Source organism: Oryctolagus cuniculus, chromosome 2 (genome assembly GCF_051225735.1).
Source record: "Oryctolagus cuniculus isolate XC-2025 breed Fujian yellow rabbit chromosome 2, ASM5122573v1, whole genome shotgun sequence".
NCBI lineage: Eukaryota > Metazoa > Chordata > Mammalia > Lagomorpha > Leporidae > Oryctolagus > Oryctolagus cuniculus.
The window spans coordinates 36,705,265-36,722,820 of record NC_142868.1 but is presented as its reverse complement, the minus strand read 5'-3'; the positions used below and the strand labels follow the sequence as shown (position 1 = coordinate 36,722,820).

Genomic DNA, 17,556 nt, shown 5'->3' with positions numbered 1-17,556 from the left:
ATCAAAAAAACTAAGAAAGGATGCTGAAAGTGGAATGTGAAAATAAGCAAAGAACATATGAATGAGTTTCAATACAGCCAGCAACAGGCGTCTCCACAGTAACCTTTACAAGTAAAGAGGGAACAAGATGGTACTTTCAAAGTGCTGAAGGAAAAAATAAAACTCCCATCAAGAATACCATACCCACACCAGCAAAGCTGTTCTTCGGCAATGAAGGAAATAGAAAACTTTCCCCAACAAACCAGACCTGTGTTACGGGAATCAGTAAATGCAGGTTTTCAAAACAGAAAAAGATGCTAATGAGTAACATAAAAACCTGAGAGCATAAACTTCACTGGTAAACATAAACACACAAACTGAATTTTCTAATATTGTAATGGTGTTGTGTAGAACATATTATCTGTAGTATGGAGGTTAAAATCAAAACTATTAAAAATAAGATAATTTGTTAAGGGATATGTAATTTTAAAAGTTATGAAATTGTGATATCAAAAATTCAAAATGTGGGAGAAGCAGTGGAGTACAGTGTAAAGTGTGTGTGTGAGATCAAAAGTAGGCTGTTATCAGCATAAAATATCCTGTTTTGACTGTGTTTTCTGTCTCAGTAACATCAAAGCAAAAGCTATTGCAGATACATTAATAATAAAACATAAGTCATTAAGATATACCAAAAGAGAAAATCATTTAATCACAAGACAGCAAGAATACAATGAACAAAATGGCAGTAGCAAGTCCTTACTTATAGGTAATTCTCATGAATACAAATAGATTAATTTCTATAGTCAAAAGGCCTGGAGCAGCTGAATGGGTAGAAAAAGTAAGACAGAACTATTTACTGTGTGCCATAGTTTCACTTCACAGATAAGGATATACATAGTCTGAAAGGTAAGGGATGAAAAAATGCAAAGCAAAAGAGAGAAGGAATAAGCAACTTAGATAAAACAATTTTAAGTCAAAAACTCTAGAAAGAGACCAAAGGGTTATTGTATAAGGATAATAAGGATCAATTTGGCAAAAGGATGTAGCAATTGTAAATATATATGGATGTAACATCAGAGCACCTAAGTATCTAAAGTAGCTATTAATAATCTGAAGGAGTAATAGAATACAATACATAATAGTAGAGAATTTCAAGACCCCACTTTCAGCAATGGACATATCACCTAGATAGAAAAGCAACAAGGAAACATCAAACTTATAAACATTCCATCCAACAGACACAGAATACACATTTTTCCCAATTACATTCACATGGAACATTCCCCAGATGAAGAAATATCTACATTCCCATGTTCATTACAGCAGTATTCACATTAATGAAAACATGGAATCAACATGAGTATCTATCAAGGGATGTATATATAAAGAATATGTGGTATATAGATACAATGAATAATACAGACACAAAAATGTATGAAATGCTATCATTTGTGACAACATGGATATGTATGGAAAAGATTATATTAGGTGAAATAAGTGAGGCAAAGAAAGACAAACACAAGGTAATCTGATTTACATGCAGAGTATGGAAAACTTAATCTCATAGAAAGAAAGGATAGAATGGTGATTACCAGAGGTTTAAGTTGTTTGGAAGGTGGAGAGAATGGGAAAACAGTTAAAAGATATTTAATTAGAGTTAGATAGAAGGAATTATTTCAACGTGCAAAATAGGAAAATATGAAGAGATAGGAGGTTGATAAGTGATTTCCTGGGGCCACAGGCCCTGTGGGTAGAAGGTAGGTGGTGAAAGGGGAGAGAAACAGCGAATGACTACAAATGATTATGGAGTTTCTTTTTTGGATGATCAAATGTTCTTACATTAATTTTGGAGATTTTTTCACAACTCTGAAAAATGTTAAGTATCATTGGATTGTGAACTTTCAATGAGTGAATTGTATATAAATAAAAACTGCTTTTTAAATAAATAAATAAGGTTTGGAAACATCAGGTACCTTCTCTCAAATTATGTGGTAAGCATGAGCTGTCTGAGAGTTTAGTGAGCAGTTTCATGTCATTTTGTGGAATCCCTGGATTTTCTCAGCATATTCTTCTGAAGTCAATAGTTCAGATAGATTAATCTCAGGTAATTAAAACCAGGGTTGCACAAATTAAAATGGCATGATTATACAAGAGTTATGATGCATAAAGAAGAATAACAGCTGGACAGCTGGTCCATCTTATTTATATTACTCGCGTATTCATCGAATTAAACATAGGAAGTTTTAATAGGATTTCTAGTCAGTCCTGACAAGGACCCTGAATCCTTTGTCCTGAGAAATCTCCATCAAAGATTAGATAAGACCTTGGCAGAAAAACTGTAGAGAACAGGAATATGAGGAATTACAGATACTAGTTGTTTTGTGGATAGGAGCTCAATCTTTGAAGACAAACGAATGGATAGTTTCACGACTTACCGATTGGCTACCACTGGGTAAGTTACTCAATATCTGGAAACTTGTACCAGTTTTCTTTTGATGCTTAGTAAACACCACAAACTGAATAGAATACAACATTAAGCATTTATTGCACACACATGAATCTGAGGGTCAGCTGGCATTCAACAGATCTGGGCTGAGCCAGGCAGGGCTTGGTTTAAACTCATAGCTTCATCTATATCTGTTCTTTGTGTCTCTCATTCTTCTGGGACCCGTGGGCCTGATGCTGCATCCTTCTCATGGTGATAGAGGAGTGTATGAGGGCAAGCGCAGTTATGCACACACATTTCAGCCTCTGTATTGCTGAATCTATTGTCACTTCATTGGCCACAGGGGAAGTCATAAGACTTCTATAAGGACTCTATAAGTATACACTTCCCTAAGGTGGCCATGGCAAAAGCACATCAATGTATTGTACTACCATAAGGGAGCACAAAAAGTCATGGAGGTAATAATTTATCTGTCATACAGCCCTAGTCTTATGGACAGAATCAACTTAATATCAAGTATGGTAGATAGAATAATAGTTATTTCAAAATGTCCAGATCCTAATACACACAACTTGTGAATGTGTCACTTTATATAGTGTAAGGGACTTTGCAGACATGCACTCCTTTCTCAAGATAGGAAGATTATCCTTGCTTATTTGGGTAAATTCAGTGTAATGACAAAGATCTTTAAAAGGGAAATAGGGAGAGAGTTAGAGAAGGAGTAATAATGGAAGCAGAGGTGAGAGTGATGCAGGGTCATAAGCCAAGGTATGTGGACAACCCTAGAAGTTAAAAATTGCAAGGAGTAAGTTCTCCCCCCAAAAGCTCCAGAGGGAAACCAGTGCTGCCAAAACCTTGGTTTTAACCTCATTATACTCATTTCAGGTTTCTGACCTGTATAACTATTAAGAAATACTGATATATGGTGTTGATATACAGTGTTGCTTTAAACCACTAAAGTTGGTGGCAATTTATGTTCACAGCAATAGAAAATGAATATACCAAGTAAGTAGTAATCATTGTTCACTCCCTCCTAAATATAGGGTCGGTTAGATTTTTTCACAGGAACAGCATGAATGATCTGAATGTCAAACACTGTGATCTTTACTCAGCGGATAAATAATGAAACCTGGGCAACTAGAAAGGGAAGAGTCTACTTGGGACAGGTTGGAAGAAATTTAGCAAGATCACAGGACATGGGAAGGCAGCACATCGGCCAGATGCTCCACAAGCATTATTCTGACAGCTGTCAAAGTAAGACACCCATGAGATAGTCATGAGAGTACATAAACATGTTTTCCCACCAAAGGTAAAATCTAAGAACAGCTGCTCTGAGTTGTGACGGTCCCATTCTGAGGCACTCATGAGCAGGAGGGCTGACTAGCACTCTGCATGCTGCCCCTGGCTGCCTCTGATGTAATCATTGAAGCCTCTCCCCAGCGACCTCCAGATGCACCAACTTCCCCTGAGGTCATAATCCATCCACCTTCTTTCCCTTAATTAATGTGGCATTCATATAGTCCCTTCCAGTTTGATACTCTGACTCTATCTCTATTCTCTTTCCACTGAACTTAATTCCCAAGAGGTTTAACTTCTTTAAAAAACTCTCTTGCAAGCCAAAACCTTGTCTTTTATTGCAGTACTCCCTTTGTGGACAGGTCAAGTTTGTATCGAATTCTCATATAGAAAAGATCTTCAATCCGTGCCATCAATTACATTAAAGATACAAAAAAAAAAAAAAAACTTAGTTTTTATGTCCTAACTTTGCTGTTTATGACAACAAAAATAAGGCATACTTCTATTATTTACTTTATTAACAGTTTTGGAGAGTTACAAAGAACAAAATGTACATCTCCTTTTTCCATATTGATCAAGTGTTCTAAGGCATATTTTGTCAGCAAAACGGTGAATCAAATCAAACAAAAAAAATGTTAAAGCTGAGTTGAGTATATTTGAACACATGAATGAAAACTCCTTAATTGAAAAGTTTTGAGTGATATTTTTTGGTTTATAATTTTATATTTCCTTTATAGGCAACAGTGATTGAAAAATTGATATATTTGTATAGCGTATCAGTTTATAGACTATTGAATGTTTATATTACTGGATTTCAGAGAAAATAACAAAAACTATACAAACATAAGCAAGCCACTAAAGGAATTTTGGTCTGGTGCTGCTGTTACGTTGTTTTTTAAAGTTTGGAAACAAAAGTCCAATCTTCAAGTTCACAAATTCTTTCTTCTGCTGTACCAAGTCTTCCATTAAAGCATTCTATTGATCTTTTAATTTCGGTTATTGCACTCTTGAGATCTAGGATTCTTATTTGAACTTTTTTAATTTCTATTTGTTCTTCGAATTTCTCATGTTTTCCATAAATTGTTTTCCAGATTTCATTTAACTTTCTATCTGTGTTTTCTTGTAATTCCTTGAACTTCTTTAAGAGAATTATTCTAAATTCATTTTCAGTCATTTCATATATTTTCATTTCTTCTGAGTCCATAACTGTAGCTTTATTAGATTCTTTTGATGATGTCATATTTCTCTGATTTTTCAGAATCCTTTGGTCCTTATGTTGATACCTGTACATTTGACGAGATGGAGATTTCTTCTGATACTTGCAGGTGTTCTTTGGTGTTGATAGACCTTTACTATTTAGTCTAGCCTGTGATTCTGGATGGGTCGGCTGTTTACAACCCCAAACATTTGGGATTATCCAATCAGAGGAGATAAAGGAAAAAAGAAAGAAAAAGAATGAAGAAACTTCATCAGATTTAAGAGACAGCATCAAAACAGCTACTATATAAATCATTATTAGCACTTAAGAGTGAATAGAGAAAGAAAAAGATAGAGAAAGCTTATTTAAAGGAATAATGGCAGAAAAATTCTGAAACATGGAGAAAGATACAAATGTCCTGTATAGAAAAGTCAAAGGCCATAAATCATACTTAAAATACAAAAAAAAAAAAATACCCTATGTCACATTACAATACAACTGTTAATGATCTAACACTAAGGGAGAATCCTGAAAGCAGAAAGAAAATAAGCAAATAACATATAAGAGAATTTCAATACATTTAGCAACAGACTTCTTAGCAGAAACTTATAGACCATAAGGGAGTGTGAAGATATATTCAATGTGCTGAAGAAGATATAAAACTCTCATCAAAATTACTGTACAACAGAAAAGCTATCCTTCAGCAATGAAGGAAAGATAAAATTTGTTCAGATAAACAAAGCTGATGAAATTATTTACCACCAAATCTGTTTCACAGTAAATTGTTAAGATAGGTCTTCAAAAATAATAGACTACTAATAAGTAATATGAAAATATAGAAGTATAAAATTCAGTGGATTAAAATGGTGATTTGTGAGTCACTTATGTATCTAATATGAAGGTCAAAATCCAAAGCTATTATAAATAACTGCAATAATTTCTAAAGCAATATATCACATTAAAAGTTTAAATTGTCACATCAACAATTTGAAATGTGGAGGAAGCAGTGGAGTGAAAGAATAAAGTACTGTGTGTGTGCGCATGTGTGTGTGTTCGTAACTATTATCAGCTTAAAATAATTAGTTTCAACCATAAGATGTTTTTTGAAAGTCTCATAGTAATATCAAGATAAAACCTATTATGGATCAACCTATTATAAATCAAAAAGCAAAACATGAAATAAACTGTGATAGAAAACCACTTACAGTAGGATAGGAAGAAAGAAAATATCAAAACAACTAGAATGCAATGAAAAACATGGTATTAGTTAGTCCTTACCTATAAATAATTATATTGAATGTAAATGTATTAAAGTATCCAATCAAAAGACAAGGAGTGGCTGAATGGGTGGAAAAAAGCAAGACAGACTATTTTCTGAGTATGATAGACTCACTTGACAAGTAAAGATACATAGACTTAAAGTTCAGGAATGGAAAAAGATAGTACAGGCAAATAGAAAGCAAAAGGGAGCAGGAACAATCATAATTAGATAATAACTTTAAGTAAAACACTAAAAAGAAGCTAAATATATGTATATATATAATGAAAGGGTTAATACAGTAAAAAGGATGCAGCAATTGTAAATATATATAGACCAAATACCAGAGTACCTATGTATACAAATCAAGTATTAAGAAATCTGCAAGGAGAGATAAGATAAAATAGAATACTAACAGGGGATTTCAATACCTCCTACTGAACATTCTTCAAAGAAAGGTCTATACTCCCATGTTTATTAGGTACTATTCACAGTAGCCACAAACGTGGAATCAGTATAATCACCCCATCATGGGATGTATGCATAAAGAATATGTGTTATCTATATAGAAAATGGAATACTATTCAGGCATTAAAAAGTAGGAAATCCTGTCATTTATGACAACATGGATAATTATGGAGAACATTATATTAACTGAAGTGAGCCAAGCACAGAAAGACAAATACCATGTGATCTCACTCACATGCAAAATACGGAAAACTTGATTTCACAGGAGAGAGAAAAATGCTGGTTTCCAGAGACTTAAGTTGCTTGAAAAGAAGGTAGAATGGGAAAATGTTAGTCAAAAGATATATGCATACAATTAGGATGATTTTTTAATGTGCAAACTAGGAAAATATGTGGAGACAGAAGATTAATAAGTGATTGCCTAGGGCCAAGAGTCTTGTGGGGAGAAGATAGGTGGTGAGACGGGAGACAAACAGGAAATGGTTATAAATGGTTATGGCATTTCTTTTTTGGATGATAAAATGTTCTTTTGCACAATTCTGCAAACATATTAACTATCATTGGTTTGTACACTTTCAATGAGTGAATTGTATGTTGTGAATTGCATCTCAATAAAACTGTTCATTTTTACATTAACTACTTGAAGTTTGGAAACATAAGGTACTAATTACCTAAGTATACATTAACTATGGGCTGTCTATAACAATTTATCAGGCAATTTCATATAAACTTGAATTTCCATTAATTTTCTCAGCATGTTGTCCTGAAGACAAAGTTCAGACAGATTAAGTTCAGGCAATCAAAACCAAGTTTACACAAATTAAAATGTTGTGATGATATATGTGTAGAGGACAGTGAAAGTCCATCTTACTTGTATTACTTATATATTTGTTGAATTAGAGAGAAAAGAAGTTTTAATAAGATTCATTGAACTTGGATAAGTCAGTTCATGATGAGAGTTACTATAATTCACTTCTGGGGACTTGAAGGATGAAGAGACGTGTAATTAATTATACAGATTATTTTCAGTTTTTGGTTCTTGAGACAGAACTAATTAGAAAGAAAGCAAGTGAGAACTGAAGAAAATGATACAATAACAATGATCTAATAAGAGAAAGATAAAAGGGAGAAAAGCACTGGAGAAGTGAAGAATGAGTAGTAAAGCCTATTGGACAATAAGGAGAGGGAGAGAGAGAGAGAGAGAGAGAGAGCTCTCTGGAAATAGGAAGTAAAGTCAAGTTTGTATCCCAATTATTCAAGGAATCGCTCTACATGATCACTCCCATACATCACTGAAATTTCTATGAGTGCAGGAGGTGGGTCTTATTCCTCATACTGTCTAATATAGCATCCACTCCATAGTACATATGCCATAAATGGCTGATGAAGATTGAAGTAGTATTGAAGATGAACCACAAGAGAAAGAATGAAATGGAATGAACCCAGAACACTTCACCATGCAAACTCTAGTCCTATGCAACATGAGAAATCTTCAGATCCAAAAGAGAAAGAAATGGAATAAAATAAACACTACCTAAGGAATTTCACTTAATTCATTAATTCTGATAAAGAACATATATCAAGGACCTACTCGGTATTGGTGTCTAATGCTGTGACAAAGAGTAGCTAAGGAATGGTGTGTAGAAGGAGGTCAAAGGACTCTAAAATTCTTTCATTATACATAAATAATATAGCTGTAGACCCAAACACAACTTTGTGATTTTCTTTCCTAACTTTTGGAGGTCAAGCATCTAATTTTTTAAGAGTAGTTTCTTGGCCAGCGCCACGGCTCACTAGGCTAATCCTCCACCTGCGGCGCCAGCACAGCAGGTTCTAGTCCTGGTCGGGGCGCCAGATTCTGTCCCCATCGCTCCTCTTCCAGTCCAGCTCTCTGCTGTGGCGCAGGAAGGCAGTGGAGATGGCCCAAGTGCTTGAGCCCTGCACCCACATGGGAGACCAGGAGAAGCACCTGGCTCTTGGCTTTGGATCAGTGCAGTGTGCCGGTCGCAGCGGCCATTGGAGGGTGAACCAACAGAAAAGGGCGACCTTTCTCTCTGTCTCTCTCACTGTCCACTCTGCCTGTCCAAAAAAAAAAAAAAAAAAGAGAGAGAGAGAGTAGTTTTCTGCATCATTTACAATTGTATCAAAAATCCTAGAGTTACTTGCCTGCTTTCTAGTAAGTAAAACAGAAATGTGTCTATTAATAGATGCTTCTTTTGCTATAAAACTATATAAAAACTTCTGTGGATAATTTATATTTAAAAATTCTATAACTTAATGTTTCTTACACAAATAAGGAGCTCAAATTATTAATAATGACATTGCAACAATGCACAAAAATAATGTGAACAGTGCCTGCCTGACATTCAGTAAGTACTCAATCAGTGCTAACTATTTCTGTTCTCATTGTATTTCCAGAGTGGTCCAAATAAACCATCAGGACCAAAGAGTCACTGAGAATATTGTCTTGTTTTCTTGGAATATTATTCTGTTACCAGCGCTAGATTCAATGAACTAGAGATGGATAAGAAATACTGCCAGAAACTTCTGATAATAACATCTATCCTGAGTTAGTGAGCAATGCTGAGCAGGAGTCTTACTTGTGGTAACCAAGCTTTCCTCTTTCAGTATCAGCCCTTTGAATCTCTTGAAAGTTAATCAGGGGCCAGCGCTGTGGCACAGTGGGTTAATGCCCTGACCTGAAGTGCTGGCATCCCATATGGGCGCCGGTTCGAGACCTGGCTGCTCCACTTCCAATCCGGCTCTCTGCTATAGCCTGGGAAGATGGCCCAAGTCCTTGGGCCCCTGCACCTGCGTGGGAGTTCCAGAAGAGGTTCCTGGCTCCTGGCTTCGGATCAGCACAGCTCCAGCTGTTGCAGCCAACTGGGGAGTGGACCACCGGATGGAGGACCTCTCTCTCTCTCTACCTCTCCTATCTCTGTCTCTGTGTATCTCAGACTTTCAAATAAATAAATAAACCTTAAAAAAAATAAAGTTAATCAAATGATGTTATGGAAATAATGGGTTTTGATAAATTTGCAAAGCACTGCTTAAAACTGAGTGAAAGCTACTTAACTGATGAAAAATCTTCTCTAGATGAAGACGAATGTTAAATGGCATTTTATAACTTGCCAATTAAATACCGAAGCTTCAAAAATAAGATTATATCCAACATGATATAAGTAGTATCATAAATATTCATATTTGTCACTTTAACATTCTATAAGGTAAATCTGGGATTTTTGTCTTTGATGTTATACCTTTGAAAATTAAAAAGTCAAGTAGCAAAATGGAGAGTTCTTGTATTATTAGCTAGTCACTTGATTTCTCTGATCATTATAAAAGCAGATATTATAACAATAATTTTCACAAAACTTTGGGTACAATTAAGTAAAGTAATATATGTGAAAGCCCTGAGCAAAATGCAACTTTTATGCAAGCAAATTATTTATTTTAATTTACAAATAGCACACTAACCAGAGATATTCATGTGCATACATACACAGGGTTTATATGTTTGAGTTCTGAAAAGAAGCTGCCAAATTATGATATATGGTGTACTTATTTTCCTTCTTTGCATCTATTTTTCTCTAATACCACGTTTTTCACTTTGGAGGAGAGGGAATTAAAATTATGGAAGATTATAACATTGTACTCACACAGTTTGAGGATGAATTCAGGAAAATATTTCTATCTGAAACTTAATCCCATAAAAATAAATTAACAAAAATGAATGCCCTTTATTATCTGCAACACTGATCCACCCTGAGACTTTAGAAATATATTGCTGCTAAGGTATATCCCAAACCCTACCATGTAAACTGAGTAATGATAGCTACAAGTTATCTAATGGTTTTATAATTCGTTTTGCAGAAAGAACAGCGGTTAATTTTTAAAAGAAAATAAAAATATTGTTTTCTAAAAATTTCTAGTAATTAGGAATCAAACTATTTATCTAAATAGAAATAATAAATAAAATTTCTGGTCCTTCCTGTTCCCAAATAAACTAATTAATAAATGAGGCCATCAATAGGAAACATGTCAGGATAATCTCTACTCATCATTAACTTGGGAAAAATCCTTATATAACTTGATCAAAAGAACAAATCATCTGTCAGTGCACATCTTTCTCATTTTCTTCATTAACTGCTTGAGGACATAAGAAATTAAGGAATGTTTTCGTTTATCCTATAGAGCTGGATGATTTTCACATATAAATTGTAAATCAATGATTTTCAAACCTTGGTGCTTCTAGGAATAACCGAAAAAGCTTGTAGTAAATACATATGTCTAGGCTATGACTAGATTCTAGGTTTTCATAATTCCAAACTGGCCTCTCTTTAGCATTGTATTCTTGTTATCTTTGGGAGAGATAGGAAATTCAACCTAAATGTGAAAAGTCATAATCTATACCAGTTGGAGATCCTTGAGTGATTCATCAATGAGTCGCCCTTTTGGTCACTAAATCAGCCAGATGAACTTTATTTGCTTCCTGGTCACATTACCACTCTTAAGGACCTTGATTAATATCACATATCCTCAATTATCCAGAATTATCCAGGATAAATTGTTATATGATATAGAAATCAGTTCTAATGTTCCTTTGAAAACTTTCCAAATAAATACTGCTAAGTAAAAATGTGTTAAAGCAAATCATCTCAATGACTATTCTCTATGCAATGGCAACACATCTGTGACTGTTTTGTGAGACAGGAATGGCAGAGTAGAAAATTAATAAAGAGGAAGCAAAATAATTTAGGAGCCTTTCAAATTGTTTATATTTCATGTTGTTTATATTTAAAATTTCCTCTCAAGATCCAAAGTGAGTGCTTCAAGATTTTATAACTTAAAACAGGAAGAGAAATCTTACTGTTTCTTCATTCACTGTTCCTTGTTCAGTAAGATTGGCCAAGCATTGGAACCTTCATCAGATATCTGGGATACTGAAAGCTCACTCTCTCCTCCTTGAGAAAAACTGCTAAGTTACCATTATTTCCAGGTAAGTTTGCTGCTTACTTTTCAAGCAATATGGAAAATATGTGGAGATCCAGGGAAAAAGTCATGTCTGGTCATGGGTATAGGAGAAATTGAATGGCAAATTCTTAGCTTGGCCCTTCTCTGCTACTGCATTGTGGGATACCTGTGGGAACCTACTCAGTTATCCTGAGACGTATGCCTAAGACATGTGTCACCCCATATGATACTTTCTGAGTAAGGGGCAAGCACCTAAATCAGGTCTCTGTGAGATGTTGCACAGACTATAGGACACAAACCAGGGGTTCTTTTCACACAACGATGTCAATATGTGACTGGCAGGCCTGCTCCAAGAGCAGGAGCTCCTGTAACTAAAGGTTTCCCCTGGAGAGATCAGAGAGCATTCACTTGATGTTCATGATGATGATGAAACTTAAGATGATAGCCAGAAGTTGAAATTCCCTACCATATGCAAACTACATTACTTAGATTAACAAGAAGGAAGAATGAGATGGTAAATAAGTAACTAAATATCAAAAACTTTGAGGCCCCTCTGCTAGTAACATCATTTTCCTTTTAAAGCTGAGAATAAACTGAATGAGTTTAAATTACTAGAAAAAGACAGTTTTGCTAGACTTTTTCTCCAAAAAGGTGGTGGAATTACGTGTAGAAAACATGTTAGTAAGGACTATAACCTAATCTGGTATAAAAGGCTGGCTTTGAATTGTTTTTTTATTTTGTGTCTCTGAGCTTATAGCACTGTCAGGGTAAAGACATAAGAAGGAGAATAGTTTTTCTCTTGTCGATTTCAAAGATTTAAGATATTTGCTCATGCATGATACTTTTTTGGAATATTTAAGTAAACAAGTGCAAATCAGAGTACCAAAATAAGTATATCAGTTTTGCACACAACTCTCCAAATTGCAATGCAATTCAAATAATGACAAGCAAAGTTAACCACAATAAATGCCAGCATTTAAGAACTTAATTGTTACAATAAGTCGGGGGCTACACCTTAGCAGTAATTTCTGCACTGGGAAAACTCCAAGACCACTAAGATTTTCTTAACCTAATAGTCACAGCTCTAGAAATCTATGCATGCCTCTTTCCAATCTAAATAATATAGACTCATCAGTTTCTGACTTTGGGTTTTTATCTCTACTCCTAATCTTTAATTACTTCATAGGTAAATTCTGTATGTGAACATAATCTTAACTAATTTGTTTTTCTTTAACAAAAACTAAAATTATTTTTCAGTCTCATGATGTGATCTTTTTCAACTATTTCCTCTGGAATAAAAAAACATTAAGTAATTTTATTGAAGTTCTTTCTGTCCACAATTCTCATTTTCTCATATTATGAAAAACATTGAATAATTTATCAAATGTGCCATTGTAGTTAAATATTGAGGATAATAGAAAATGAAATTATATAGAAAACTATTTGTCTGCTACCTTAAAGGTAATGATTATGAATTACATTCCTGAGATAATGATATCTAGATGCAAAAAAAAATCATTTTACCACTGATTCCAGGCAGTTTCAAAAACTTCTCTTGACATTAGATCTTCTGTCTAAGGCATCTGAATATGAATAATGCATACATACCTATATTATGTAATTTGGCACACTTTACAGGATAATTTTTTACTCTAAAATCTGGATCTTGGTCTATATATTCATAGAGTAATAATTTTTCAAGTGCTGCTCTAGAGTGATTATGGGCAAATTAATGGAGAAATGGACCTCAGATGAAACCTCTTCAGGATTGGGAGGAAGTCAAAGTCAGCCTTTATAGTTTGATAACATTCCAAACGATTCCAGCTTCACTGAGCGTAAGCACTCAACCTTTGCTGTTTGAAATTACGTACACAAGTGATGATGAACGTTAAACTGGTGTTTGAGGATAATAAAGAGGGAACAAATTAACTTCTGTTTTGCTCAGATGCTTTGATCACAACAGTCTGTCTCCCTTCTGAGCTAAGAAATAGATTCGGAGCTGTCATTATCACATGGGAAGGAAAGTCCACGTACATGGTAGTAATACGGCTTTGAGAAGTTACACTGATTTGTCAAGAATAATGACCCTGTATTTCGTCAACAGCTGTGGAGACAATATCTTAGATAGTGGAGTGTCTTGTGAGGTATATAGGAGTCATGATTAAAAGAGGCTTGCTTTAAATTGAGAATTGAGATGTGCTCAGAAATGGAATTAGGAACAAAGCTTAGGAGGAAGAGGGTATAATGACTTACCTGTAGTACTTTGGTCAAATTGTTAAACAGGGCTTGCCCAGCACTCACTTTGTATTTGACGCCTCTCACTGTGCCATTTTTACTTAAAATGTTGACTCTTCTTGTACCAAAGCCCTTCTCACTGGCAGCCCTTGCTAACACCAGCAAGTTATCCTGGTCATTCTCATGCTCATCACCTTCGGATCCTATGTGGCCATTTTGATGTCCATCAGAATCACTCAGTCCATCTATCCCACAGATACTGGCACATTCCGAATCCAGGGAGCCTGAGGGTTGTCCATCTTCATACACTTCCTTCAGAACTCGCCCACTGTGAGATGATGCGATCCGAAACCGGACTCTCCGCGGTCTGTCATTTTCCGGCTTCATCTCCCTTTTTAGCATGGTCCCCTCCACCCATACGAGCAGTTTACAGCATTCTGGATCGGTTGTCACTGCACTGGTCCACTTGCCCTATAACAATATCAAAGCTTACTACTTCTTACTTCTGCTGACAGCAGCACTCCTATGAAACTAATGTTGAAAGGAAAGAAGATTCCCAAGAACTCACAGTGCATCTCTGCAATTAATAATGAATGTGTGTGTGTGTGCTATGGTTACCTTTAAACTAAAACCTGCAAAATGATCCAGGCCTTTAAATATTAAATGGCCATGGTGGACGCTTTAACAGGACAAATGCAAGAAAGTGGCATGCAATGAAACAGAAAGTAAGTATGGGATAAGGAAATGAAAAATCAAACTTTGAAGCCAATGATGAGTGCTGCAAAGAATCTTTGCAGCAGCAAAGTCTCTACAATACATTGTACAGGGTTGAAGTCAGAGAAACAATGTGGACTCCAACTATGCAATGGGTCATAGCCTTCCCCCAACAGTTTTTAATTCTTTCATTTTTATAGGGAGATTTCTCATGAGAGCAGTGAACATACTAAATGTTTGCACAAAGCTAACAATGTTAGTTCCTACTAAATCTTCACTTACATTTGATCTACACAGTATAAAATGAATATTCAACCTCTGTCTTCATGTTGTCATTTACTAAAAATTTGCTTTTTAAGAGACTTCAAAAAGAGAACTTTTCTTCATTGTAGTTTCATTTCAGCTCACAGAAATGATTGTTCTCTTTGATATAGGGAAAGCCTTGGAAGGGAAACATGGAACAGTGAGGTAAGAATGGAAAAATCCTCCCAGTGAGCCAGATCAGCCAAAGCAATCCAGGAGATAGTGTTAGCAAATATTACATCCAAATCACCCATGCATAGAGAAGGATTGTCAGGCTGGCCTTGGTGTATTTCCTATCACTTTGGTGAGGAACCTCTTTAATTAAAAGATTATACAGAAACCTATACTACAGGAGTGCCCCAAGATGTCTGCATTTCTAGAGGAAGGATAAGCAGCCGGCCTATACACTGATATTTAAATTCATATTTATAATTTTGATCTGATTATGAAATTAATTTATATTTAGTTCAAAAAATTCTAAAAATACTCAGCAGCACAAAATGGAAAACGGTAGTGATAGATCATCACACCAAAGATGTTAATAATGTTGTATATTTTCTTCCATGATATATGGCAGAGGGGCTCCCATGTTCACAATAATGCATAGTCCCATCTCTTCCTTTAAGGAGACAAGAAACAGGTGCCTATCTTTTGCCCATGGGATGTGAACAAAAGTGATGCATCATTTATGGACCAAGGCAGTTTACAGACAGTGAACTGTCCACACTCTCTCTCTTCTTCTTCTTCTGCTAGCTGAACGACCCCAGAGCAATCCCGAAGACCTGGAAGAGTCTGGAAGAGTCTCAGAGAAATTCATAACCACCACCACTCAGAATTGTATTATGTCATGAGCAAGAACCGATCCTTCATTGTGTTAAGCAATGGAGATTAGAATTTAGAGTTGTTTGTTAGAGCAGTAATGATTAACTGAACCTGACTAATATGCTCTCATACAGAAAAGCACATTACATTTATTTAGGATCTTACTTTTTCATTCAACATTATATAGCAAGTCACTTCCTATATCATTATTGCTGAAAATTATGAACATTGTATATTAGAACTCCTCCTACTAGTCATGCCATATTTTATTTTATTTTTTTCTGGATTGCTAGAAGTTCTGCTAGAAGTTTAAGTTAGTTACAATATTTAGTAAAATAATACTATACTAAATTTCTTGCTCAAAAAAGTGTACATGCATCTGATTATTTATTTAAAAAGTATACAATTATTTGAAAAGCAGAGTTACAAAGTGTGATGAAAGGAGAAGGGGAGAGGGAGAGAGAGAAAAAAAGAGAGAGAGAGAGAGAATGAATGAATGTTCCAACTGCTGATTCACTACTCAAATGGCCATAACGGCTAAGGCTGGACTAGACTGAAGCCAGGAGGCTAGACCACCTCCATCCAGGTCTCCCACATGGATTGCAGGGGCCAAAGGACTTGGCCATCTTCTAATGTTTTCTCACATGCATTGATTAGCAGGAAGCTGGATTGAAAGTGGAGCAGCCAGAACTCCAACTGGTGCTCATATGGCATGCCAACCTTGCAGATTGTGGCTTAACCCACTGAACCACAACGTTGGCCCCTTGATTGGTTCTTTAGCATAAATTCTTTTGCTAAAATTAATGATGTGTTTTTATTACGATTGTATTATATCTTTAAATTGACTTTGATAATATGGACATTTATGATTATATAATTTTTCCAGTTCACACACATGGAAGGTTTTGTCATATCTTTGTGTGTGTTCTTTTGATTCTTTCATTAATGTTTTACAATTTTTATTGTAGAGATCTTCCCCATCTTGGATAAATTGATCCCAAAGTATTAAACTTTTCTGTAGCTATTGTGAATGGGACTGATGTTAAAAATCATTTTTCATCCAGAGAATTGTTGGTGTATAAGAATGCTGTTGCTTTTTATGCATTAATTTTATATCCTGCAAACTTGCTGAGTTTCCTTATGATTTCCAATAGTCTCTTTTTAAAGATTTATTTATTTATTTATTTATTTTAAAGGCAAAGCTTACAGAGAAGCAGAGGCAGCGGCAGAGAGAGAGAGAGAGGTCTTCCATCTGCTGGTTCACTCCCCAAATGGCTGCAGTGGCCAGAGTTGAGCTGATCTGAAGCCAGAAGCCTCGAGCTTCTTCCAGGTCTCACATGTGGGTGCAAGGACCCAAGCACTTGGGACATCTTCAGAGCTTTCCCAGGCCATAGCAGAGAACTGGATCACAAGTGGAAAAGCCAAGAATTGAACTGGTACCCATATGGCATGCCTGCATTGCAGGCGGCAGCTTTATCCACTACACCATGGTGTGGGCTCTCCAATAGTCTCTTAGTGGAGTTATTTCGTTCCCCTCTATAAAGTACCATGTCATCTGCAAACAGGGATAATTTGACCTCCTCTTTTCCAATAGATCTCTCTTTGAATTATTTTTCTTCCCTAATAGCTCTGGCTAAAACCTCCAGAACTATATTGAATGGTAGTGGTGACAAAAGTCTGCATCTGGCTCTTGATGGAAATTTCTCCAGCTTTTACCCATTCAATATGATGCCAACTGTGGATTTGTCATATATTGCCTTGACTGTATTGAGTTATGTTCCTTCTATACCCAATTTTAAGGTTTTTTTTTATCATATAAGGATGTTGTATTTTATCAAATGTTTTCTTTTTTACTTTTGAGAT

At 35.4% G+C, this 17,556-nt stretch overlaps 1 protein-coding gene across 1 annotated transcript in view; it reads right to left on the bottom strand.

The window, feature by feature from the left end:
* GRXCR1 (glutaredoxin and cysteine rich domain containing 1) overlaps positions 1–14,301 on the bottom strand; it is a 135,969-nt gene extending 121,668 nt beyond the window's left edge. Inside the window, exon 1 of the mRNA XM_008248370.5 lies at positions 13,873–14,301. Coding sequence (XP_008246592.1) covers positions 13,873–14,256 — 384 coding nt within the window. The 5' untranslated portion in view covers positions 14,257–14,301. The remainder of the gene's footprint in view (positions 1–13,872) is intronic.
* Positions 14,302–17,556: the final 3,255 nt, after the last annotated feature.